A 27,326-nucleotide genomic window follows, 5' to 3' on the forward strand; every position below is an offset into this window, starting at 1 on the left:
CCAACACCACAGTTGGAGAAGACTCTTGAGAGTCCCTTGGACTGCAAGGAGATCCAACCAGTCCATTCTGAAGGAGATCAGCCCTGGGATTTCTTTGGAAGGAATGATGCTAAAGCTGAAACTCCAGTACTTTGGCCACCTCATGCAAAGAGTTGATTCATTGGAAAAGACTCTGATGCTGGGAGGGATTGGGGGCAGGAGGAGAAGGGGACGACCGAGCATGAGATGGCTGGATGGCATCATGGACTCGATGGACGTGAGTCTGAGTGAACTCCGGGAGTCGGTGATGGACAGGGAGGCCTGGCGTGCTGTGATCCATGGAGTCTCAAAGAGTTGGACACGACTGAACGACTAAACTAAACTGAATGGACTCTGATGAAGACGGCAATTATTGAATTTGTCTAGAGACTGGAACTTAACGAAATAACTCTAGGACAGATAATACTTGGCAGAAATTAGGATTTGGTGGTATGTTACTTTGTTTATTGTCTATATACCTTTTAAAAATAAACTTGTTATGCAAAATAGGAAAAAAACACAACTGCTTTTGAAAGCAGTTTGAAACTGCTTCTGTTTTGCATCCTGTTTTGTTAGTTGTTTAAGCCTATTGAACTTTGCTTCTTCCTGACTCTTCACCCGGAACCCACCTGTAAATGGCTTTAGGGCAGGAATCTGATTTGTCCATCTTAGAAGTGTCAGTGACTTGCCTAGCTTCCAATACTTTGATTGGTAATTGGATGAATGGTTGGCTTTATGGATGGATGGATAGCTGACACTGTAGTGCTTAGAAAAAGTAGCGTAGCTCTTCTTGGACAATAGCATTCTCCTGTGTTCCTCTGGACCGCCCCTCCTCCCCAGAAAACAGATTAAGGGGATAAGTTCATGGTAGTGAAATCAGTTTTCATTGTTGCCACTGATAAAGTATCTACCTTTTCTGAAAATTGACAAAATGCTTTGGTTGAAGAATATAAAAATACATAGTACCTCAAAAGGTTTTATGTATTATACAAACTAAGTTGTCTTATTTTGGATTCTTTTAAGACCCACTTTGACTTAGTTGTAGGTAGATCAGTTAAACTCAAGAAGTCTAACATTTTATTCTTTTTTAATTTTTCAAAGAAGTAAATAGCCTCCCTAAATGTTCACGTCGTTTGTGAACATTTTGGCTCATTTTGGTTGGGTAAGACTGACTTCAGAATTTTTGCATCATTCTTATTTTGTTCTTTCTTTCTTGCTATTTAAACCCTTGGTTGCTGTTTAACACTTCTCTATAGAAAGAGGCAAGGCACAATAGCCAAGAGGTGGAAGCAACCCAGGTGTCCACTGATGGACGAATGGATAAACAAAATGTGGTGTATACATGCATACAAAGGAATAGTCAGCCTTAAAAAGGAAGGGTGTTCTGTCATTTGTGACAACATGGATCAACTTAATGGACATTACACCCTTGTGAAATAAGCCACAGAAACACAAACACACATATGGTTACAGTTATATCGGGTATTGAAAATAGTCAAATTCATAGTTATAGAAAGTAGAACGTTGGTTACTAGGGGCTGGGGGCATGCACAGGAAGAGAGGAGTTGTTTAATGGCTGTAGAGTTTAGTTTTGCAGGATGAAAGAGTTTAGGAGATCTGTTTCACAATAATGTGAATATACTTATACTCAACCTCTACACTTTAATGATTTCCATGGTAAATTTTATGTTATCTGTTTTTACCACAATTTAAAAAAAGAAGAGGAAGCAAGGAGCTGAAATTTCAGTTAGTCATATTTGCTTCTTGAAGGAAGTTTTCTGGAGTATTCAGTGGGCTAAGGTTTAGAAAAAAGCACAAATATCTACGCATGCATGTGTGCATGCTAAGTTGCTTCGGTCATGTCCGACTGTGCAATCCCATGGACAGCAGCCCACCAGGCTCCTCTGGCCACGGGATTCTCTAGGCAAGAATACTGGAGTGGGTTGCCATTTCCTTCTCCAATATCTGCACATACTGCAGGATAAAACAAGATGAGGGTGGTCATCATTTCCTTTACTTTTTACCATATTTTAGCTAAAATTCATGAGACTTTTTGGGGCTTCCCTGGTGACTCATGGGGAAGGAAATGGCAACCCACTCCAGTACCTTTGCCTGGAAAATCCCGTGTATGGAGAAGCCCGGTAAACTACAATCCATGGGGTTGCAGAGTAGGACACAACTGAGTGACTTCACTTTCACTTTCATTCTGGTGATTCAGATGGTAAAGACTCCACATGCAGTGGAGGAGACCTGGGTTTAATCCCTGGCTGGGGAAGATCCTCTGGAGAAGGAAATGGCTACCCACTTCAATATTCTTGCCTGAAAAACTCCATGGATAGAGGAGCCTGGCATGCTGAGACAGTCCATGGGGTTGCAAAGAGTTGGACACAACTGAGTGACTAACTCTTTCGCTTTCACTGTCATGAGAATTTTGCCAGTTTATAACTAGACAGATACCATTAAGTTCAGCATAAGATGGAAACAATTTATTTCAAACTATTTTAAAGGTGATTTTGAGACTCTGAGAAGTTTTCTTACTCTTTTGATAATCAATATTGTGCATCCCTACTGGATTCAGAAAATGCCCTGATACTATAGCAACAAAGGATTCAAGTTTCACTTTTCAGTAACATTACAGAATGAGCTCTTGGTAAAGACCATGTGTTTCTTGGTATTTATTTCCCTGTAATCCTTGCCACTGTTTCTTTAGCTTATTTGGAAGCATTCCAGTTCCACTCCAGGTGTTATTTAAGTCAAAGATGGCTACTTTTGCCTATGAGTTGCTGATTTGAGGAGTATCTCTCCTCATAGGAAATGAAATATGTTCTGAGTGCTATTTATGCTGATGCTAACAAGAACATTGGGTGTATTCTTTACACTATGTACTATACACTACAAGCATATGGTATATATATACACAAAAAAGAAAATTTTGTGATGCAATTAACACTTTATTTTTGTCAGTTATATTGAGATGTACTGGCATGTAACATCTGTAAATTTAAGATATACAATGTGTTGATTTGATATACTTAAATATTGCAAAATCATTACCACCATAACATTCTTTAATGCCTCTATCATGTCACATAATTCCATTTTTTGTGATGAAAACATTTAAGATCTACTGTCAGCAATATAGTGTATATAGTATAGTATTTTATAATAATAATCACCATGATATACCTTAGATGGAATTCCATTTGAGCTATTTCAAATCCTAAAAGATAATGCTTTGAAAATGCTGCACTCAATATGCCAGCAAATTTGGAAAACTCAGCAGTCCTGGCCACAGGACTGGAAAAGGTCAGTTTTCATTCCAATCCCAAAGAAAGGCAATGCCAAAGAATGTTCAAGCTACCACACAATTGCACTCATCTCACACACTAGCAAAGTAATGCTCACAATTCTCAAGCCAAGCTTCAGCAGTATGTGAACCATGAATTTACAGATGTTCAAGCTGGATTTAGAAAAGGCAAAGGAACCAGAGATCAAATTGGCAACATCTGCTGGATCATCGAAAAAGCAAGAGAGTACCAGAAAAATATCTACTTCTGCTTTATTGACTACACCAAAGCCATTGACTGTGTGGATCACCACAAATTGTGGAAAATTCTGAAAGAGATGGGAATACCAGACCACCTGACCTGCCTCTTGAGAAATCTGTATGCAGATCAAGAAGCAACAGTTAGAACTTGACTGGAACAGACTGATTCCAAAATGGGAAAGGAGTACATCAAGGCTGTATATTGTCACCCTGCTTATTTAACTTATATGCAGAGTAGATTATGCGAAATGCAGGCTGGATCAAGCCCAGTCAAGATTGCCGGGAGAAATATCAATCACCTCAGATATGCAGATGACACCACCCTTACGGCAGAAAGTGAAGAGGAACTAAAAAGCCTCTTGATGAAAGTGAAAGAGGAGAGTGAGAAAGTTGGCTTACAGCTCAACATTCAGAAAACTAAGATCATGGCATCTGATCCCATCACTTTGTGCCAAATAGATGGAGAAACAGTGTAAACAGTGAAAGACTTTATTTTGGGGGGCTCCAAAATCACTGCTAGTTTAAAAGATCCTTGCTCCTTGAGAGCAAAAGCTATGATCAACCTCAATAGCATATTAAAAAGCAGAGACATTACTTTGCCAACAAAAGTCTGTCTAGTCAAAGCTATGATTTTTCCAGCACTCATGTATGGATGTGAGAATTGGACTATGAAAGCTGAGCACCAAAGAATTGATGATTTTGAACTGTGATGTTAGAGAAGACACTTGAGAGTCCCTTGGACTCCAAGGAGATCCAACCAGTCCATCCTAAAGGAAATCAGTCCTGAATATTCATTGAAAGGACTGATGCTGAAGCTGAAACTCCAGTACATAGGCCACGTGATACAAAGAACTGACTCACTAGAAAAGACCCTGATGCTTGAAGGAAAGATTGAAGGCAGGAGGAGAAGGGGACGATGGGATGAAATGGTTGGATGGCATCACAAACTAGATGGACATCAGTTTGAGCAGGCTCTGGGAGTTGGTGATGGACTGGGAAGTCTGGCATGCTACAGTCTGTGGGGTTGTAAAGAGTCAGACAGTGAATGACTGACCTGAACTGATGCATTGGATTCCTGGCACTTATTCATCTTGTAACTGAAAGTGGAAAGTAACTTTTAATTAAATTGAAAGTACACTATAAAGATCAGTTCTGCTTCTTGGAACAGGTAAGAAGCCATGTGTAGTAGTAGCCTCTGTTGGAAATTTAAGATGATTTAGATAACTGCTCACCCTTAAGATATTAATACTTACAGTCAAATGTAGAGAAATACCTTCATAGCAAATTGAGACATAAAACAGACACTTTTAAGTGTTATAATAGAAGGTTAAATGAATTCCTTGAAAATAAGGCAGAAGCAGCTAATTTTGATGGGGTTAGAGGTACAACTTAGTTGAAACTTGGAAGATAAGTAGATTTTACTAGGTGAAAACAGAGAGGAAAGACTCTCCAGGAAAAAAAAAATGTATCTATCTATCTATCTATCTATCTATCTATCTATCTATCTATCTATCTATCTATATATCATGAGTAGAAGCTCTGAGATGGAAAATGTATTGTTATGTCATAGGACCCTAAGGAGCAGGGGAGAAAATGATGAAAAATGACTAAAAGTGACATGAGGTATTCAAATTACTAACATTCTCATCCTGATCACTTTTGGTTGGTATAAAATTTAATACCAAGCCGAGAACCAAGAGTGATATTCTCTGCTAATAATGAGAAGTTTATTAGGTAAGGCACTGAAGTTAATCCTTTAAATGAAAAATGAGGTTTCCCCCCCTTCTGCGCTAAAATGAGAACTTGTTGTAAAGTTGAGTTTCTACAAAATCCCCGTGTTTTGGTAATGTTGGTAGAACTCCTATGCATGCCTGCTGTTCTGTTCCATCACTGGCATTCTAAAGCCATCAGGAGTTGACACTCACCTCACCTCACGTCACCAGGGTACTTCTTCAGGAAAGTAGAATTACAGAAATGGAAAGGATCCAAATACCATTAGGACAAAACTCAGTCTGAGAGTGGGGAGGTTTCCAGAGTGGTTCAGTGCCCAGGTGACAAGTGTGAAATCGCCGTGGCAGCCCAGGACCACAGGAGTTCTGACTTTGAGCCAAGGGCTCTTCCCAGCCTCCGCACAGCAGAGAGGCTGGCAGAGGGCTCCCACCACTGTGCGTGGGCCCCACTTACCTCCCTGTTTCTTGACGTGTTTTAGCTCTTCTGTCTAAAGCTGGTCATCTGAAATGCAGTAGATACCCTGACTGCTTCTGCTAGCAATTTAATAAGAGCTGAATGGAGTTACTAACCCATCATTCTTAATCTGCTGCTTTAACATCAGCCACATCCTTGTATAAAAATGAGAGTCATGGAAAATCTCCCTCAGATTTTAGATTGGGGCCCCCCTAAAATCTGGGCCCCCGCTCTTCACCAAAATCTATTAGATTTTTTCTGACTGTGAACCTTTCATATAATGTCTTTGAGACACTAGAACTTAGTCTCTCTTAATTCTGGTAGAGGTTTGGAAAACCGCATCTATCCCTTTGTCTTTATCTCAGTTTTCTCCTTGTGTCCCCACTATAAACAGATTTTCTATAAAATATTTAAGAAGATATTTTGTTTTAGTATAATATGGCAAATTTTTGAGGACTCTTGAAAGTGGCTATAACAATACCCCAATCTTCATGTTTAAGTATATCAATTCCTATCTGATTTTTTCATTGTATATTTAATAATAACTATCTTTAAAAAGTTACTTATTACTTTTTCACTATTTTAGTTGAAGCCATGTGTATAAAATAGGTTGAAACATACCTCGTTATCTAGCACAAATTTTTTAAAAATTACTTATTCACTCTAATGAATGGTAACTGGATGTTGAACATCTGGATATTTTAAAACATCTAAATCATGTAAAATTTTCTAATTGCTAAAAAATTGATTACATATTATCTAGATTTGATTGTGTATAGGTTGATACAGTAGTCTAGAATTTTCATTTAGAAAATTTTATATTCATCTAGTGCTTTTAAGTAGAAAAGATTAAATTATCAATTGGATGAACAGTAAATGATACTGTTTATAAAATCTGCAATATGAGAGGGAAAAAAACGCAAGCTGAGGTGTATAATATAAACTGAATACCTAGAAACATGAACATCTTAGTTCTTAAGGGAAACATTGTTGGGGGAGGGTGGAGAAGTTCAGGTACAAGAACAGTAAATTTTGTTTCCATTCAGTTCAGTCGCTCAGTCGTGTCCGACTCTTTCAACCCCATGAATCGCAGCACACCAGGCCTCCCTGTCCATCACCAGCTCCCAGAGTTCATCCAAACACATGTGCATCGAGGCGGTGATGCCATCCAACATCTCATCCTCTGTCATCCCCTTCTCCTCCTGCCCCCAATCCCTCCCAGCAGCAGGGTCTTTTCCAATGAGTCAACTCTTTCAATAAGGTGGCCAAAATATTGGAGTTCCAGCTTCAGCATCAGTCCTTCCAATGAACACCCAGGACTGATCTCCTTTAGGATGGACTGGCTGGGTCTCCTTGCAGATCAAGAGACTCTCAAGAGTCTTCTCCAACACCACAGTTCAAAAGTGTCAATTCTTCAACACTAAGCTTTCTTCACAGTCCAACTCTCACATCCATACATGACCACTGGAAAAACCATAGCCTTGACTAGATGGACCTTAGTCGGCAAAGTAATGTCTCTGCTTTTGAATATGCTATCTAGGTTGGTCATAACTTTCCTTCCAAAGAGTAAGCGTCTTTTAATTTCATGGCTGCAACCACCATCTGCAGTGATTTTGGAGCCCCCCAAAATAAAGTCTGACACTGTTTCCACTGTTTCCCCATCTATTTCCCATGCAGTGATGACCAGATGCCATGACCTTAGTTTTCTGAATGTTGAGCTTTAAGCCAACTATTTTACTCTCCTCTTTCACTTTCATCAAGAGGCTTTTAGGTTCCTCTTCACTTTTCTGCCATAAGGGTGGTGTCATCTGGATATCTGAGGTTATTGATTTTTCTCCCAGCAATCTTTATTCCAGCTTGTGCTTCCTCCAGCCCAGCGTTTCTCATGATGCACTCTGCATATAAGTTAAATAAGCAGGGTGCCAATATACAGCCTTGACGTACTCCTTTTCTTATTTGGAACCCATCTGTTGTTCCATGTCCAGTTCTAACTGTTGCTTCCTGACCTGCATATAGGTTTCTCAAGAGGTCTGGTATTCCCATCTCTTTCAGAATTTTCCACAGTTTATTGTGATCGACACAGTCAAAGGCTTTGGCATAGTCAATAAAGCAGAAATAGATGTTTTTCTGGAACTCTCTTGTTTTTTCGATGATCCAGCAGATGTTGGCAATTTGATCTCTGGTTCCTCTGCCTTTTCTAAACCAGCTTGAACATCAGGAAGTTCACAGTTCGCATATTGCTGAAGCCTGGCTTGGAGAATTTTAAGCATTACTTTACTACCATGTGAGATGAGTGCAATTATGTGATAGTTTGAGCATTCTTTGGCATTACATTTCTTTGGGATTGAAATGAAAACTGACCTTTTCCAGTCCTGTGGCCACTGCTGAGTTTTCCCAATTTGCTGGTGTATTGAGTGCATCATTTTCACAGCATCATCTTTCAGGATTTGAAATAGCTCAACTGGAATTCCATCATCTCCACTAGCTTTGTTTGTAGTGATGCTTTCTAAGGCCCACTTGACTTCACATTCCAGGATGTCTGGCTCTAGGTGGGTGATCACACCATCCTGATTATCTGGGTCGTGAATATCTTTTTTTTATAGTTCTTCTGTGTATTCTTGCCACCTCTTCTTTTTTTTTATTTTTTTACTTTATTTTACTTTACAATACTGTATTGGTTTTGCCATACATTGACATGAATCCGCCACGGGTGTACATGAGTTCCCAAACATGAACCCCCCTCCCAGCTCCCACCCCATATCATCTCTCTGGATCATCCCCATGCACCAGCCCCAAGCATCCTGTATTCTGCTTCTGTTAGGTCCATACCATTTCTGTCCTTTATCGAGCCCATCTTTGCATGAAATGTTCCCTTGGTATCTCTAATTTTCTTGAAGAAATCTCTAGTCTTTCCTATTCTGTTGTTTTTCTGTATTTCTTTGCATTGATCACTGAGGAAGGCTTTCTTGCTATTCTTTGGAACTCTGCTTTCTCTTTCCTTTTCTCCTTTGCTTTTCGCTTCTCTTCTTTTCACAGCTATTTGTAAGGCTTCCTCAGACAGCCATTGTGCTTTGTTGCATTTCTTTTCCATGGGGATGGTCTTGATCCCTGTCTCCTGTACAGTGTCACAAACCTCTGTCCATAGTTCATCAGGCACTCTGTCTATCAGATCTAGTCCCTTAAATCTATTTCTCAGTTCCACTGTATAATCATAAGGGATTTGATTTAGGTCATACCTGAATGGTCTAGTGGTTTTGCCCACTTTCTTCAGTTTAAACCTGAATTTGGCAATAAGGAGTTTATGATCTGAGCCACAGTCAGCTCCCTGTCTTGTTTTTGCTGACTATATAGAACTTTCCCATCTTTGACTGCAAAGAATATAATCAATCTGATTTCGGAGTTGACCGTCTGTTGATGTCCGTGTATAGAGTCTTCTCTTGTGTTGTTGGAAGAGGGTGTTTGCTATGACCAGTGTGTTCTTCTTGGCAGAACTCTATTAGCCTTTGCCCTGCTTCATTCTGTATTCCAAGGCCAAATTTGGCTGTTACTCCAGGTGTTTCTTGACTTCCTACTTTTGCATTCCAGTCCCCTGTAATGAAAAGGACATCTTTTTAGGGTGTTAGTTCTAAAAGCTCTTGATAGAACTGTTCCACTTTAGCTTCTTCAGCGTTACTGGTTGGGGCATAGGCTTGGAATACCATGATATTGAATGCTTTGCCTTGGAAATGAACTGAGATAATTCTGTCATTTTGTTTCCATTGCCTCACTTCAATTCCAAGGAGCATTAGTGAAGTGAAAGTTGTTCAGTTATGTCTGACTCTTTGTGACCCCATGGGCTATACAGTCCTTGGAATTCTCCAGGCCAGAATATTGGAGTGGGTAGCCGGTCCTTTCTCCAGGGATCTTCCCAAGAAGCATTAGGAGCTTTATTATTGAATGTGATCTTTTAAAACAGTCTTTCAGCTCTTCATTTATACTAATATTTTATTTGTAGCATGTAAATATAGTACAATTGCAGTAGTCATTAATAGGACAGTATTGGAGAAGGAAATGGCAACCCACTCCAGTGTTCTTGCCTGGAGAATCCCAGGGACAGAGGAACCTGGTGGGCTGCTGTCTATAGGACCACACAAAGTTGGACACAACTGAAGCGATTTAGCAGCAGCATACATGGTTATTAGCCCTGACCTCCAGTGATTGCTTTTAATAATAGATTTTTTAAAATAGAAAACTAAATAAGGGGGAATATCCCAGCATATCAGCATGTTTTATTGCAAAACTATTAGTTGAGGATGTAATATTTGTAGTATATGTGGACAAGATTGGGTGATATGATCTGATAATACAATTAGGTACATTCAGCCATCAGTGAACAATCATATTCTAAGGTTATTCATGAATCAAACAATAAAGGTCCAGAGAGAGTTTACAAATGAAGCATCTCATCACTCACTGCCTCCTTAAGCCATTTGTTAATGACTTAGATTAAGATATAGAAGACTTTATGCATATAAAAGTAGTCAGTGAAACAAAGCTGAGGATAATTAATTTGTCGACTAGCAAGGCTAAAAATAAAAGATTGAAGACCACTACCAAAATGTTAGATGTTTCTTTCTATCTTATCATAAGTGGAAAAATGGATGGAGACTTAGCAGATTGATATTTAAATTCCTAGTCTGGAACTCTGACTCTCAAATCAGAACTAGAAAGACCTAGTTTAATAGCAATTCCTATGAAAAAGAGTAAAGAATTTTAGGCAATTGCAAGTTCAGTGTAGACCTACACTGTTACTTTGAAAGCTAGAGTGTTACTCTGCATGATAAAAAGTACTGGTATGATTATTTATAGTTTGCAAGGCACTTAAAAAAATTTTGTATTATTGATATACAATTTATGTAGTATAAAATATCCACTTTGGTATAATGTTCTGAGTTTCAACAAAGTCATACAGTCATATCACCACCCCCACAATTAAGATATGGACCATTTCCTTCACTGCAGACAGTTCCCTCATGTCCCCTTTAGCCCACCCTTCCCTTTACTCAAGCCTCTAGTAACCACTGATTATTTTCTGACCCCCATAGGTTTGCAAAGCATTTTCCACATCACTTTTTAAAGTTCTCCTAATGTCCCTACAGCATTTAATATTACCAACATGTCTATTGTAAAAATGAAGTAACTAGGGTTCAGTCAAGTGATTTTCTGAAAGCTGCACTACATAAATGGTGGACCCAGGACCTGAACCTTCATTTTCTAACTCAGAATCCCAAACGCTTCTTTGATCCTTGCATCTAGCCCTTTGCTCCAAGAGTCCCACCTTCTTCACACTGTTCAGTTACCTCTGTGTTGTGCTCTGCTTAGTCAGCCCATTGTGTCCAGCTCTTTGTGATCCTGTGGACTGTATCCCGCCTGTCTCCTCTGTCCATGGGGATTCTCCAGGCAAGAGTACTAAAGTGGGTTGCCATGCCCTCCTCTAGGGGATCTTCCCAACCCAGGGATCAAACCCAGGTCTTTCCCACTGCAGGCAGATACTTTACCATCTGAACCATGAGGGAAGTCCTCAGTTACCTCTAGGTGGCTCCTATATTAGGAGCCAAGATTTAACATTCACAGTAATGAGCAATGTTTCTCAATCTTTTTTTCATTATCATTCCCATAAGGAGTCTTTTTAGAATTTTTTTCCTAATCACATGCCCTCCACAATTAATTTTTAACATTTTAGATGTACTGTGTATCTATGTGTATACTGAAAATGTCTCTGCTTTTTGTGTGTGTTAGTTGCTCAGTCGTGTCCGACTCTCTGTGACTCCATGACTGTAACCCACTAGGCTCTTCTGTCCATGGAATTCTCCAGGCAGGAATACGGGAGTGGGTAGTCATTCTCTTCTCTAGGGAATCTTCTGACCCAGGAGTCAAACCTGGGTTTCCTGTATTGCAGGGAGATTCTTTACTGTCTGAGCCACACAATTTTTTTTTGCCCATCCCTCAAGAACCAGTGTGCCTCACTGGGGACAATATAGCCCCCACACTGAGAACGCTCAGACTGAAACTAGACTAAAATGATCTTCAACCATTGTCCCATGTCCCATGGTCCCCTGCATGGCACATGACCCCTGAATGAGTGTGAGACACATTCACAGTCACATCCAAATTTTCATTACACTGAAGATGTAGAAAATAGCAGAACAGACTTTTGGCAGGATGTTCATGAAAGTGCCTTAAGAACACGTAGGTAAGTAAAATCAGTCATTAACATGATCTTTAAATATTATTTAATGTGAAAAGTTAAAATATGGCTAACCTAATTTTTTAAAATAACTTTTTAAATGTTAGCTTTTAACTTAGATTCAGACTTCAGCATATAATGTGACAAAGTAGTTCTACTGAAGAGTAAATATTAATCTTATTAAGTGCCCCAGTGGATATAATATATAGCTTTAACATGTTATTAATGTGAATATAATTATTGCAAAATGTATCTTGTGTCATCATTTTATCTGGCTTTCATCATGCATAGCTGAAGAGGAATCTTAGAGGAAAAGCTTTCAGTTTTTCACCACTGAGTATGATGTTTGCTGTGGGGTTTTCATATGTGGCTTTTATTGTGTTGAGGTAACTACCTTCCATTCCTAGTTTTTGAGTGGGTCATGAAAGAGTGTTGAATTTTGTCAAATTCTTTCTCTGCATCAATTAAGATAATCGTGTGGCTTTTTTCCCCCTTCATTCTGTTGATGTGGCATATTACATTGATCAGTGTTTCTATGTTGAAACATCTGTGCAAGAATGAAACCTACTTGGTCATGTACATAACTCTTTTAATAGGCTGATGATTTCTGTACCTAATTTCTGATGAGAATTTTTGCATCAGTGTTCATAAGGAATTTAGGTCTATAGTTTGGGGGGATGTTTGTTTGCTTTGGGGTCTGAAGTTTTATTGTAGTCTCTGTCTGGCTTTGGTATCACTGTAATGCTCCTCTCATACCATGAGTTACAAACTGTTCTCTGTTCAGTTTTTTCAAAATGCTTGAAAAAACAATATTACTAATTTTTCTCTAAATGTTTGATAGAATTCATCAGTGCAGCCATCAGGTTCAGTACTGGTTTTAGGTTTATTAAGATTGTCTATTTCTTCATGATTTAGTATTTATAGGTTTTCTGTTCTTAAGAATTTGTCCATTTCATCTAGGTTATTCAGTCTGTTGCTGTTTAAATATTCATAGTACACTCACCCTTTTTATTTCTGTAGCTGCTGCTGCTGCTAAGTCACTTCAGTCGTGTCCGACTCTGTGTGACCCCATAGATGGTAGCCCATCAGGCTCCCCTGACCCTGGGATTCTCCAGACAAGAACACTGGAGTGGGTTGCCGTTTCCTTCTCCAATGCATGAAAGTGAGAAGTGAAAGTGAAGTCGCTCAGTTGTGTCCGACTCTTAGCGACCCCATGGATTGCAGCCCACCAAGTTCCTCCGTCCATGGGATTTTCCAGGCAAGAGTACTGGAGTGGGGTGCCATTGCCTTCTCCATTATTTCTGTAGAATTGATATTAATATCCCCATTCTCATTTCTGACTTTAGCCATTTGAACCTCCTTTTATTTTTCTTAATCCATCTAGCTGAATATTTGTTAATTTTGTTGATCATTTCAAATAACCATCTTTTGGTTTCATTGATTTTCTTTTTTGTTTTCTATTCTCTAGTTCATTTCTTTACTGTAAGCTTTATTATTTCCTTCCTTCTGCTAGCTTTGGATTTTTTTTTTTTTAAATCATGGGCTGAAAGGAGATCTAACCAGTCCATCCTAAAGGAAATCAGTCCTGGGTGTTCATTGGAAGGACTGATGTTGAAGCTGAAACTCCAATACTTTGGCCACCTGATGCGAAGAGCTGACTCATTTGAAAAGACCCTGATGCTGGGAAAGATTGAGAGCAGGAGGAAAAGGGGACGATAGAGGATGAGATGGTTGGATGGCATCACTGGCTCAATGAACATGAGTTTGGGGGGGCTCTGGAAGTTGGTGATAGACAGGGACACCTGGCGTGCTGCAGTTCATGAGGTTGCAAAGAGTGGGACACGACTGAGCAACTGAACTGAACTGAGTTCCTTAAATTGTAAAGTTAAGTTTTGGATTTGAGGCCTTTTTTATTTTTTAATGTGTTTATAGTTGTTAATAGTTATAAGCTCCCTCCTTAGCTCTACTTTGCTGCATCCCGTAAGTTTCAGTTTGTTGTGGTTTGTTTTCATTCATCTCTAAGTATTTTCTAATTTTTTTGACAATTTTTCTTTGATCCACTGACTGCTTAAGTATGTGCTGTGTAATCCCACAATTTTGTGAATTTTCCAATTTTCCTTATGTTACTGATTTCTAACTTTATTCCATTACAGTCACAGAAGGAACATTGTATGATTTCTTTTAAAATGTGTGTGGACTTAATTTGTGGCCTAACACATATTCTATCCTGAAAAATGTCACATAGACACTTCAGAAAAGTGGACATTCTGTTGTTGGATCGAATATTCTATATATGTCAATAGATCTATTTTATTTGTTGTTTTTTGAGTCCTCTATTTCCTCACTTCTCTGTGGTTATTTTCTCTGTGGTTCTACATGGGGCATCGAACTCTTTCCGGCTACTATTAAATGATCTATTTCTCTCTTCCGTTCTGTCCATTTGTCCTTCATATACTTTGATGGTCTGTCATTAGAAACATAAATATTTGTAATTATATCTTCTTGCTGAATCGAAGTCTTCATTACTATATGATAACCTTGTTTCTTGAAACCTCTTTTGATTTAAAGTCTATTATGTCAGATATTTTGCTTATTACTGTATGAATGGGATATCTTTTTCCATCCTTTTTATTTCTAACCTGTGTCTTTAGATCTCAAGTCTCTTGTAGACAACATATGGTTGGATCATGTATTTTTATCCATTCTACCAATCTCTATCTTTTGATGGGAGAGTTCAATCCATTTATATTTAATTACTGATATGGAGGGACTTTCTGTCATTGTGGTGTTTATTTGCTATCCTCCTTATAGCTTTTTTCTTCCAGTGTTACAGAGATGTAATTGACATATAGTGCAGCATAAATTTAAAGTATACAACATAATGGTTTGACTTATATACTATATACATTATGATTACCATAGTAAGTTTAATAACATTCATCTCATATAGATAAAAAATAAAAATAATTTTTCCTTGAGATAAGAGCTCTTAGGATTTATTCTGTTAAAATATTTTTATATAACACACAGCAGTGTTAATTATATTTAACATGTTTTACATTGGGCTTCCCTTGTGGTTCAAACAGTAAAAAATCTGCCTGCAATGCCAGAGACCTGAGTTCAATCCCTGAGTCAGGAAGATCCCCTGGAGAAGGAAATGGCAACCTACTCCAGTATTCTTGCCTGGAGAATCTCATGGACTGAGGAGCTGGAGGGCTACACTCCATAGGATCACAGAGAATCAGACATGGCAGAGTGACTAACACTTGAATTTTTGTTGTATATTATATCCCAAGTACTTACGTATCTTAGACATGGAAGCTTTTTTTTTTTAGTTCATTTCCTGCATTAGTATTCACTCTTGTGTTAAGTTGTTGTCTTTTTTCTTTCTACTGAAATGTTTCAGTTCCTTTCTTGTTTCCTCTTTTTGAACATCCTATGGCTCTTTTCCTTGTGGTTACCATAGGAATTACATTTACTGTCCTAAAGTTTTAATACTCTAATTTGAATAAATACCAGCTTTACTCCAGTAACATACAAAAGTCTGCTCCTTTACAGTCCAGTTTTGGTGGAGTCTTTAAGATTTTCTCTATATGATATCACATGTCATCTGCAAAGAGAGACAGCTTTACTTCTCTTCCATTTCAGTGTCTTTTATTTCTTTTTCTTGACTAATTGCTCTGGTTAAGACTTCCAATACTATTTGAATAAAAGTGGTGAGAGTGGGCATCCATGTCTTGTTCCTGATCTTAGAGGAAAAATCTTTCAGCTTTTGCCCATTGAATATGTTGTTAACTGCATGCTTATCATATATGGCCTTTCTTATTTTGTAGTACCTTCGCTCTGTGCCCACTTTATTGTGAATTTTTATCATAAATGAATGTTGAATTTTGTCAAATGGTTTATCAGCATCTGTTGAAATGATTGTTATTTTTGTCTTTCATTCTGTTAGCATGGTGTTTCTCATTGATTTGCAGGTGTTACACCATCTTTCAGTGTCTGGAATAAATCTCATAGTATGATCCTTTTAATGTATTGTTGAATTCAGCTTACAAATACTTTGTTAAAGATTTTCACATTTATGTTAATCAAGGATATTGGCCTGTAGTTTTCTTTTCTTGTGTCCTTGTTTTGGTATTGGGGTTACTGATAATTCTTTTGAATCACTAGTCTCTTAGGTTTGCAATTACAAACTAAAGGTACAGTACTAGCTTTTAAACTAATATATTTTTTTTGTACTCTAAGTGTAATTTAAGTCTCTTAAATTAGAAAACAGAAAGTATAGTTCCAGATCATTGTTACAATAACACAAGCTCTTAAAAGTGCCCATGTATTTCGCTTTATTGAAATACTTATTTCTCCATATAGCTCTCTTTACTGCCTTGTGTCCTTCCATTTCACTGTGCAGGATTTCCTTGAGCATTTTTTGCAGGGCAGGTTTGTTGGCCACCAACACTCTTAGCTTTTGTTTATCTGGGAATGTCTTAATTTCTCTGTCACTTTTGAAGGATATTTTTGCTACATATAGGTTTACTAGTTGACGGTTTCTTTAGCATTTTGAGTATATCAGTCTCTGGCCTCCAAAGTTTCTGATGAGAAATCTATTGATAATCTAATTGAGGATCTCTTGTATGTGATCATTCATTTCTCTCTCATTGCTTTCTAGATTCTGTCTTTGCCTTTTCAAAGCTTGAGTATAATGTGTCTCTGTAGGTCTTTGAGTCCCTAGAGCTTCTTAGATATTCATATGCATTTCTTTCATCTTGGAATTTTCAGTCATTATTTTTCAAATATTTTCTCTTTTCTTCTCCTGGGACTCTTATGTTGTGTATATTGACTCACTCACTGGTGTCCCATAGGTTCGTTAGGTTCTGTTTGCTTTTCTTAGGTCTTTTTTTTAAATTCCTGTTCCTCAGACTCACTAGTTTACATTGTCCTATCCTCATGTTCACTGATTCGTTCTTCTGCCTACTGAAATCTGCCTTTGAATCCTTTTAGTGAATTTCTCATTGCAGTTATTGTATTTTTCATCTCTAGAATTTCTTTTGGTCTCCTTTTTGGGTTTTCTCTCTCTTTATCGATACTTCCATTTTGTTCACACATTATTTTCTTGACATTTTCGACATCTTCCTTTGGTTTTTTGATCCTCTTTAAGACAGTTGTTTTACAATCTTTATCTAGTATATCTTCCATCAATTCTTTTCCTAGCACATTATCTGTTGATTTATTTTTTCCTTGAATGAGCCATATTTTCCTGTCTCTGTATACCTTGTGATATTTTTGTTGAACAGAGGTCCTTTAAATCAAATAATGTAGTAACTTTGAAATTCAGATTCTCTTCCTTCCCCAGGGTTTGCTGTTTCTAAAGTTCTTGTTGACTGGTTTTTGTTTTTATTGTTATAGACTGTCTTTTTACCAAGATCAACCGTACATGTGACCTTAAGGTCTTTTCAGGTCTGTTTTGAGCCTTTCCCTGAGCATGCACCATCACTTTGTGATTTTCCCCATATATACAGATGTTTTTGAATGTCCTGATTTTTAATGTCTGATTCCCAAAAGTGTAAAAAGGAAAAAAAAAATCTTAAGTGTCAGAAAAAAAGGGTGCAAGCCCTTTAAATCTCCTAGAAGTCACTTCAGCTAAGAAGGAGGGCTTTTCAACAAGGGAGAAAGACGCAGCAGCAACGGCTGCCCACGTTTTTGCACCTTAGATGCAACAGTCAACATTCAGAGCACAGATCCCCAGTATTTGGAAGACAAGCTCCTTTGTGCTTATCCTGGCTCCCACAATCTATATGCAGGCTGCTTAAGGAGTATGAGAATATCTTCCTGCCACATGAATGGGGTGGGGAAGAGTGGCTACTCTGCTAAGAACTAAAATTGACCAGAATTAACTGTAGTTTACTGTCTGTACCTTCCCCAGATGTTGTAAATCTTGAGTTCCAGAAAATCTTGAGTTTCAAAATATTTCATCAGACAAATTCTGCTGGGGTAATTGTTGGTTAGGTAGTGAGACAGATTTCTGGTGCTTTCTACACCACTATCTTTCCAGAATCCTCCCCTTAACATTTTTTTTCTCATTTACTTTTGCCTGGGATATTTAAAGACTGGTAAGTGTAAAATTGATAAGCTTTTATCAATGGAAATAACCATATGGCAGAAAGTTATAATTGCCAAAACTATTTCCAACAGACTGGTGCATTATTGGTGCAGAGGGTCTTAAGGAATGCATGTATCCTGTTACTTAACTGAAGTTTTAGCCTTACATCTGACCAAAGAAAAGATACTGCAATAAAATGATTGAGAGTAAGTATATCATATAGAATACCTTGAACCTAATTTCAGAATAAGACAAAATGTGCAAAAGTTTCTTTTGTTACAACTGGTGATTGTCCACTAACATATCTCAAGACTGGCTGTGACCTTCTGATTGAGAAAGGCATCCTGAGAGGATGAAATTGAAGAGAGGTTATTTGCCCCAACATGCTTAACATATAATGATGGAATAAACACAGGAGAATAACAATAGATGTTCTGGTTCAAACAGGATAAAATTCAAGATTAAGAATCTAAAAAGTCACTGGCTAATGACATTTCTGATATCCAGCCCAGCCAATATTGGGAATCTAATGACTAAGTTTCAAAGCCTGGGAATACTTCTCCATGGTTTTCAACTTCATGCTCTTGGTTCTTGGTTCTGTTTTCTGAGACGTCATTCATTTTTGATGAAAGGCAGCACATGTTTGTAGCTGAGTAACTTATCAGCCTGCTTCCTGCTGATTGAATTTTGGAAATCTAATGGCCTCTTTTCATTTTAGACCCATTTTGTCCCTTTCATTCCAAGTTGGCAGTGTTTTTGCTGAAATAGGTTTCTCAAAAACTTACAAGTCTTCTGTGAATTTCATTGGTATTCACTCTGTTAGAAAAAAGACATATTCTCAGATCTTTCCAAGATAATCCTTTCTCTATTTAAGGCTCATGCTAAAATGACTTGACAGGCAATGCCTTTAAATTCCTGGAGGCTCTCTGGTTTAATTGAAAGGATGAGTGAGACACACCCTTACTCACCTTTGTCTAATGGAATAATCTGAACTTTTCATGTTTCTGAGGTTTTAGCAAAGGTTCTCATCATCACACACTCAGTCTTCTTCATCAGGCTTACTTTCCTGACAGTGAGTCTCTTCATTTCAGTGTCTTTTGCCATCTGTGTGGCTTCCCTCGTGGCTCAGATGGTAAAGAGTCTACCTGCAATGCAGGAGACCCAGGTTTGATCCCTGGATTGGGAAGATATCTTGGAGAAGGGAATGGCAACCCACCCCAATATTCTTGCCTGAAGAATTAATTCCAAGGACAAAGGAGCCTGGCAGGCTGGAGTCACAAAGAGTTGGACATGACTGAACGACTAACTCTTTCACTTTCTTTGTCATCTGTTGAGTTGATTTTTAAATCAAGCCTTATTTTCTCTTTGGGTTTCCCTTGTGGCTCAGCTGCTAAAGAGTCCACCTGCAATGCGGGAGACCTGGGTTCAATCCCTGGGTTGGGAAGATCCCTTGGAGAAAGGAAAGGCTACTCACTCGCGTAGTCTGACCTGGAGAATTCCATGGACTGTGTAGTCCATGGGGTTGCAAACAGTTGGACATGACTGAGCAACTTTCACTTCACTTCACTTATTTTCTTTTTAGTTGGCAGTTTGCACCTCAGTTTCCCTCCTCTCCCTGACCCCCTCTTTCCCCTGCCTCTGAGTTACCATAAGTGGCAAAGAGAAATCAGGTGGCACTTTTACAGCATCGCTTGGAAATTTCTTGCACTGTCTATACAAACTTGTTGCTCAAAACTGTGCTTCCCACATAACTGCAGAAGACAATTAATTGCACTTTGCTTTCTGCCAGCAAGTGAGGATCTCCCTTCCTCCAGTTTCCAATAGCATGTTTCTTATTGTCTTCTGTTAATGGACACAGTGGGTCAGTCCATCATCCCTTGAAGTGCTTAGGCAATGAATACACCAAGTACTTTTGATTAAAACAGAAGTATTTATTATTTGTGACAAGTTAAGAGACAGGGAGATGGCTCACAAAACATTGTCTCCCAAAACAGGAAAATGAGTGATGTTTACAGCTGTGAGTGCATACATTTTCATGACAGAGTGAATGTAACCTTCTGTTTACAGGTGGAGTTCTAGATGGGCTTGCACAAGGCAACAACATCTCAAACATAGTCACATGTTCAGAAATGGTAGCAATCCGAGCCCTTGAGGTAGATATTTTAACATTAAAATGAAGCAAAAATCACTCTAGGTTGACAAAACTCAGGTACCTAGTTGAGTGAGGTCATGAGGGTCAGCAGAGGTCACCAACATAATTCCTTACGCTCCAGTTAATCTGGTGGCTCAGTGCTCGAGGGGATTTGGATCCTACAAAACAACTCAAGAATGTGCTTCAGACTCTGATCTGTACCTTTGGAATAGAAATGGTAGTGTTTATGACTAGTTTATTATCTTTCCTGTGGTTACTTCTCCTCCTTAATAACAGTCATTTGTTCCTGCCTTCTTTGTTCTACTTAAAAATCATTATTTACCAAGACCTAGCCCTGGTTTCCATATGAAGCCCCAGGAGGCCATAGTTCATCTTTTCCCCAGTCATCAGTAAACAGAACACAAATGGCTTCTAAAATCCATGCTCCAGTTCTCAACCTAAATTTGTCTAGAGTGTGTTTCAGCTTCTTTCATTGCCTATTATTTGACCTCACTCCTTCCTTATTACTCTCTGGCTACCACTTCTGAACTCTCACCAGCAGTGTCTGTAAAGTCCAGATTTCAATGAAAACTCTGTTGAAGGCATTTAGGCTTTCTCTGTCATGCCAGTCAAATTCTTACAGTCTCCTCTCACTATCCAGTTCCAAAGACATTCCACATTTTAGATATTTGTTATAGCAGCAACCTACTTCCAGGTATCAAACTCTGTATTAGTTTTCAATTGTTGTACAACGAATCACCACAAATGTGTCTTAGAACAACAAAAATTTGCTATTTCATGCTTTCCATGGCTCAGGTGTCCAGGCACAACCTAGCTGGGTCCCCTGCGTTTGGTGTCACAAGGCTGAAATCACGGTAACAGCTGGGCCGCATTTTTATAAGGAGACTTGAGTTTAGGTGGCTTCCCTGGTGGCTCAGACAGTAAAGCGTCTGCCTACAATGCGGGAGACCCAGGTTCGACCCCTGGGTCAGGAGGATCCTCTGGAGAAGGAAATGGCAAGCCACTCTAGTACTCTTGCCTGGAAAAAGCCATGGACGGAGGATCCTGGTAAGCCACAGTCCATGGGGTCACAAAGAGTCTGACATGACTGAGCGACTTCACTTTTCACTGTGTTTAGGAAATTACTCACTTTGAAGCTCATGAGAGTTGTTCACAGACTCATTTTCTTGCAGCTGTACAAGGACCCCAGCTTCATACTGGCTGTGAGCTAGAGGCCTCAGGTCCACATTAGGCCCCTGGTGTGTGGCACTCTCGCAGGCCCTCTTTGAATGTGCAGCTGATTTCTGCAAGAGCAGAGGAGAATCCTCACTCCAGTCTGCTAATATTGAGTCTTAAATAATGTAATGTAATCATGGGAGTGACATGATATGACTTTTGCCATATTCTCTTGGTCAGAGGCAAATCACAGGTACTGCCTACACCTGAGAGGAGTGCAAGAGTGTGACTCGTTGGGAGTCACCTTAGGCTATGTACCCCAAAGGATGTATAGGAGGCTGAACAATGTCCCCTCAAGACAGCAAGTTTAGAAGCCTTGGAAACTGTGCATGTTACTTTATTGGGGGTAAAAGAGGGAATTTGCAGTTATAATTAAGATAGAGACCTTCGTAGTGTGTGCTCAGATAGTCATGTCTGATTCTTGCAACTCCATGGACTGTAGCCCACCAGGATCCTCTGTTCATGGAATTTCCCAGGCAAGAATACTGAAGTTGGTGGCCATACCCCCCTCCAGGGGATCTTCCCGACCCAGGGATCAAACTAGAATCTCCTGCATTTTCTGCACTGGCAGACAGATTCTTTACTACCTGTCACCTCAGAGATCTTCAGATAGAGATTATCCTGGATTATTTATGTGGGCAGTGAGAGTCAGACAATACTGAAGTGTCTTAGCTCCAGCCCAAATGCAATCTCATGTATTCTTATAAGGGGGCAGAAGGAGATTGGACATGTACACAGAGGAGAAGGTCACGTGAAGGTGGAGTAAAGGGAAATTTGAAGATGTTGGCCTTGATTGAAGATTAAAGTGATGTGGCCACAGCCAAGTAATGCTGCTAGCCATATTCTCTCCCTTGAGCTTCTGTGGAGTGTATGATTTCTTTCCAGTAATACTGATGTTACTCTTCTGGCCTCCAGAACTGTGACAGAATAAATTTATTTTTCAAGCCACCCAATTGGTCATAGCTTTGTTGCAGCAGCTGTAGGAAATTAATACAGATGGATATTAATTGATACATCTTTGTTGCTTTTTTATGTATTTCACCGGTTACTCAATCAGGTTAAGTATCTTAAGATTCTTGACTGTCCATGTGTTTTCTTCTATATGAGTTTGTCAGTTTGTCTTTTCTCTCTCTTTTTTAAAAATAATTATTCATTTTCTTACTGATTAGTAAGAATTCTTTAGATAGTGTAATTACTAAATCCTATACCCATTACCCAGAGAAGGCAATGGCAACCCACTCCAGTACTCTTGCCTGGAAAATCCCACGGACAGAGGAGCCTGGTGGGCTGCAGTCCATGGGGTCGCAGGGAGTCGGACATGACTGAGCAACTTTACTTTCACTTTTCACTTTCATGCATTGGAGAAGGAAATGGCAACCCACTCCAGTGTTCTTGCCTGGAGAATCCCAGGGACAGTGGAGCCTGGTGGGCTGCCGTCTGTGGGGTCACACAGAGTCGGACACGACTAAAGTGACTTAGCAGCATACCCATTACCCATGTTACTAAAGAGATATTTCTTTCAATCTATAGCTTATCTTTCCTCTCTCTCTCTCTCTGTATATACATGTATGTATATAGTGTCTTCTGCATTCATTGTATACTTTTTTTTTAATTATGGAAAAATTTAACATACCCCAAAGAAGAGCAAATAGTAATAATATATCTTCCATGTGCATAATCTTCAACAACTACCAGTATTTTTCCCAGAAGTATCTTATCCTTTCAAGTTTTGTGCCTTTTGTGACTTATCTAAGAAATCCTTAAATAAAGATCATATTACTATTATTTGTGTAACTGAGTGTTTCTAACATGATAAAACACTCATTCTTTTTGTTGTAACACTTATTCTTTCTAGCTTTTGCTTTTATAAAAACTAAATGTTAATATTTTATGTGTAACAATTTCTAATATATACAAAGCATTATTGATTGCACCCATGTTAACCTATACCTTCTTCCTGAACAGCATGTACTTTTATTATTCAGCACAAGCTATTAATTCAGATCTTGGGAACTTGCCAGTTGTCCCAACAATACCTGTGTGTCACCACAGAGCTTATTGAAAATCCCATGTGTCCTTTTAAGAAGGCTGATCAATCATTCAGGAAATGTATAAGCATGAGTCAGCTGTGCTGGCATTGTGCTATTACAAAGTAATTGCTCTCAATTTTTTCCCCTTATTTCTAGTGTGCCACCTGGGCTTGAAGGTGTGAAAGAACAAGATCTCTGCAACAAGATAATGGCTAAAATACTAGAAAATTATAATACCCTGTTTGAAGTAGAGTATATGGAAAATGATAACCAGAGGTGTGAAAACCTGACAAGGCTTATCATAGTAAAAGTAAGTCAACTTTGATATTTAATTTTTAGTATTGCTAATTTTGAATGGTAGTCATTCTATCATAAAAATTCCTTATGAATATACCTTCAGATGATTATTCCTGTTTACTGAGTCCTTTTTATGAAATCTGTTCTTTGTGTTATTTGTTAAACTGATACATGTTCTTCCAAGACTGAAAAATAATTGTGGTTTGATGCTTCCTTACTGCTGTAAAATCATCTCAAAAGCACTTCCGTGAGCCCAGTGCTGTGCTTAGTTGTGTGCGCCAGATTTTTATGGAAGCCTGGTGTTACAGCAGGGATACGTGCTTAAGTCTGTGTCCACCAGTGTTAGCTTACTGAGTAAGCTGCAGATTCCCAAAGACAATATTATTCTGTATTTTTGTCTCTCTTGTGCCTGGCACACTTCCAAGTTCAACTTCAGATTGAAAGTCCCATATATATGGTCCTTGGTAACTATCACCAGTACCAAGAGTAGTTTTAAAACTGATAAAGGAATCTTGACAGTAGTCTCTAAATCTTTTTATATGTTGGTTGATAATTTATAACATATCTTTTTCATATTAGGTAAACGTATGTAAGTCTCTCAACAGACTTCCTCTTGAGAGTCAGAGGATAATCATCCAAGCCAAGTGCTTTGGGTAGGGACTAGAGGGAGGACATCTTATTTCTTTCTCATTCATATTGAGGTAAATCCTGATGGAACTGGTAAGGGGAGGTTCCCCAGGAGGTGTCCTTAGACTTAGCACATTACAGACCACACTATACTCTTGTTGACTCATATGGGCTTCAGTGGTAAAACTGAAGGCACTTGGTTTGGGCACTGAAGGGGTGTTTTCATCTCTTCTTCCAGTTGAGGCATGACTTTGAAGAAGAAATGAAAAAACAAGGGGTATCAAGTGGCACTCAACCAAAACAGCTAAAAGAAGGCCAAAGTGAGCTTTTCTTAACGAGAACTTATGTGTGAATACAACAGACTCCCTGTAAGAAACGGAGTACATATGAGAGGAATGCATTTGATGGGAATCTTGCCAACCTGATAAAGAGAACTTTAAACTGAAATTTGTGGGAAGGGAAGAACAGTGCCCAGATACAAGGAGCTGCTCTGGAGAATATCAAGTGTAGCCTAAGATGAAAGTAACATGGTAGCTGAGAAAATATCAGGGATTCACAAAAGAATATTTAAAAAAAATTAAAAACTTGTATCAATTTTGCTATGAAAAATAATTTTAAATAGAAAAAATATACCTCAAATATGTGTCTCTAATTCCAATAATGCTTTCCAGAGGGTCTCTTTTTAAAATATTAAAAAATGATTGACTTTGTTTCTGTTGTATCTCTGATAAACACTTTTTAACATACATATGTTTTAACTACGGCTGATAATATAGTAAACCTAAAATAGAATAAAAATAAATTAGTATGATTTCGTAGGCAAGACAAACTTGCTGAGATACCAATAATCACTAGAATATGCCAACAGGAGCTTAAATGTTGTGTAAATAAAATAACACCTGTTGAGATCTTTGGAAGAGAGCCCTGTTTGGAAATCCTTGGGCTGCTAGGTTTAAATATGAGCATACAAGAAAGATAAACTAATAATACTGAATGACCAAATATGGATATCTCAGGTGGATGAATGTGACTGCTACTCTTCTAATGCAAGTTTCACATCTGGCCTAGAAGCAGATAAGTGTCCTCATTGGAAACTCCATGTCTATATGTTGAAGCATCATTCTGTTAAAGCAGAATATTTAATGCATTTTTTTGCTGATCTTGCCAATAGTCTTATCTCTCATATGGTAAATAAAGCAACAAGGGAGTGTGGTTTTCTGGACTTAATTATAGCCAATACAGATGTAGCGGAAGTTATGGAAACTAGTTTAATGGGATGGACCAGGCCATTTTAAGATCCATAACAATAAAGAATACATTAACTATGGTTAGATATGTATACCTGGACATTGTTTAGAAAGCAGATTTTTCTAAAATTCCTAAGATCATAGAAACATTTGGAATAAGCCAAAAAGAAGCTGGATTGAAAAGGGATTGGGAGGTTCAGAGTGGTATCATTAACATACTGGTAAATGGAAGAGCTACGAAGAAAAACAAGGTTTCATTCTCATGAGCGCAGCTTTTAGAAGGATATAGCCAAAAAGAGGAAACGGGCACAGAACAAGTGAAGAATACACTGAAATGAATGAGACATGAAACATCTGAGCTGAGAATAAACTGAGGCTCATGAAAAGTACTGAGACAGAGAAAAGGGTTTTTAAGGGGGAAAAGTACTAAACATACCCACTGACACACCTCTGTGTGCCCCAGGGTAGGACACAAAGTGTTAGATGTTCTCATGTCCCTTGTGGGCTAAGTGAAAATGGGGGCCCAGACAAATATAAATTTGGATTCATTTGGACCTGGATGAAGAGATACTTTTTCTGAATGTTGGAATGTAGATTGCTGTTTTGTTCAGGGGTGGTCTCTATAATTGTTTGTGTCATTCTCAGTATTTTAATAATTGGATTGAACAAGTGCATACTTAGCCCTTTTGAGAGTGAAATAAAGCTGGAAGAATAGGTGAGACACTGGATGGCTGGATATGTAGACCAAGAGAATGTGTGTGTGTGTGTGTGTGTACAGCCCTTCCCCTATTCTTCCTTGCTTAACAAGAAAAAAATCACCTGCTTTATTTGAGCCTGCAGCAATGTGCTGAGGTCAGACAGGCCCCTCCCTCAGCCCCAACTGTTGGATAAATCATAAATGGTTCATAATACTATCCTCTTTAGTCAGTGATTGACTAAATTGTGTCGACTGTGACACAATTCAGGTCAAAGAGATGAAAGGGAAAGTGTGCTGGGGACAGATGGCTTTTAAGAAGTATTTTCATCCCTGATTACAGAAAAGAGATTGCCTCTGGGTGGAGTTATCCTGCTTTCAGATGTTCTCATGAGAAGACAGAATGCAGGGTGCCGTTGCCCCCTCCTTTTCCCCTGATGAATGTGCTGCTGATTCACTGAGGTTGGCAGCTAAAAGAGAAAAAAGCCTCAGTTCCTCATCATTGCTCATCTGCTGAGCCAACCCTCAATAAACATACCTCTGAACTTTCAGTTACACGAGGGAAGTAAATGCCCATATAAGATGAATTACTTTTAGTTTAGCTGTCTGTCTCTTGCAAGAAAAACATCATGTCTCATGGAATCAGTACAGTTGGACAGTCCTAGGGTTAGTTTCATAGCCAAAAGAAGACCAAAATTTTTATTAATAGTTCAATTAAAAGCCATACATGGATTTTACCTAATGTCTAACACAGTATGAAATGTCAGTATGACATGATTGCCAAAATTTAAAAAACAAAAACCCACAGACTGATTTACTGTGTGTACCAATAGTACTTAGAATAAAGAATGTAGGTCTCCTTGAGCTTGGTATAGGTCAGGCAGTATCTGTAGTATTAATTTTATTTTGAATACTACATTCACACTGTCCTGACAATCACAACTGGCCATCATTTATCCTCACTAAATATGTATTTGCCATGGTGACTATCA

General features: G+C 38.6%; 1 protein-coding gene across 4 annotated transcripts in view; it reads left to right on the forward strand.

The window, feature by feature from the left end:
* FAM13A (family with sequence similarity 13 member A) overlaps positions 1 to 27,326 on the forward strand; it is a 338,407-nt gene that overhangs the window by 105,439 nt on the left and 205,642 nt on the right. For all 4 annotated transcript variants that reach the window (XM_040237865.1, XM_040237862.1, XM_040237866.1 and 1 more), the window contains exon 5: positions 23,626 to 23,779. In XM_040237865.1, the coding sequence (XP_040093799.1) occupies positions 23,626 to 23,779 (154 nt within the window). The remainder of the gene's footprint in view (positions 1 to 23,625; positions 23,780 to 27,326) is intronic.

The sequence above is a fragment of the Oryx dammah genome, unplaced genomic scaffold (assembly GCF_014754425.2).
Source record: "Oryx dammah isolate SB20612 unplaced genomic scaffold, SCBI_Odam_1.1 HiC_scaffold_3, whole genome shotgun sequence".
Lineage (NCBI taxonomy): Eukaryota > Metazoa > Chordata > Mammalia > Artiodactyla > Bovidae > Oryx > Oryx dammah.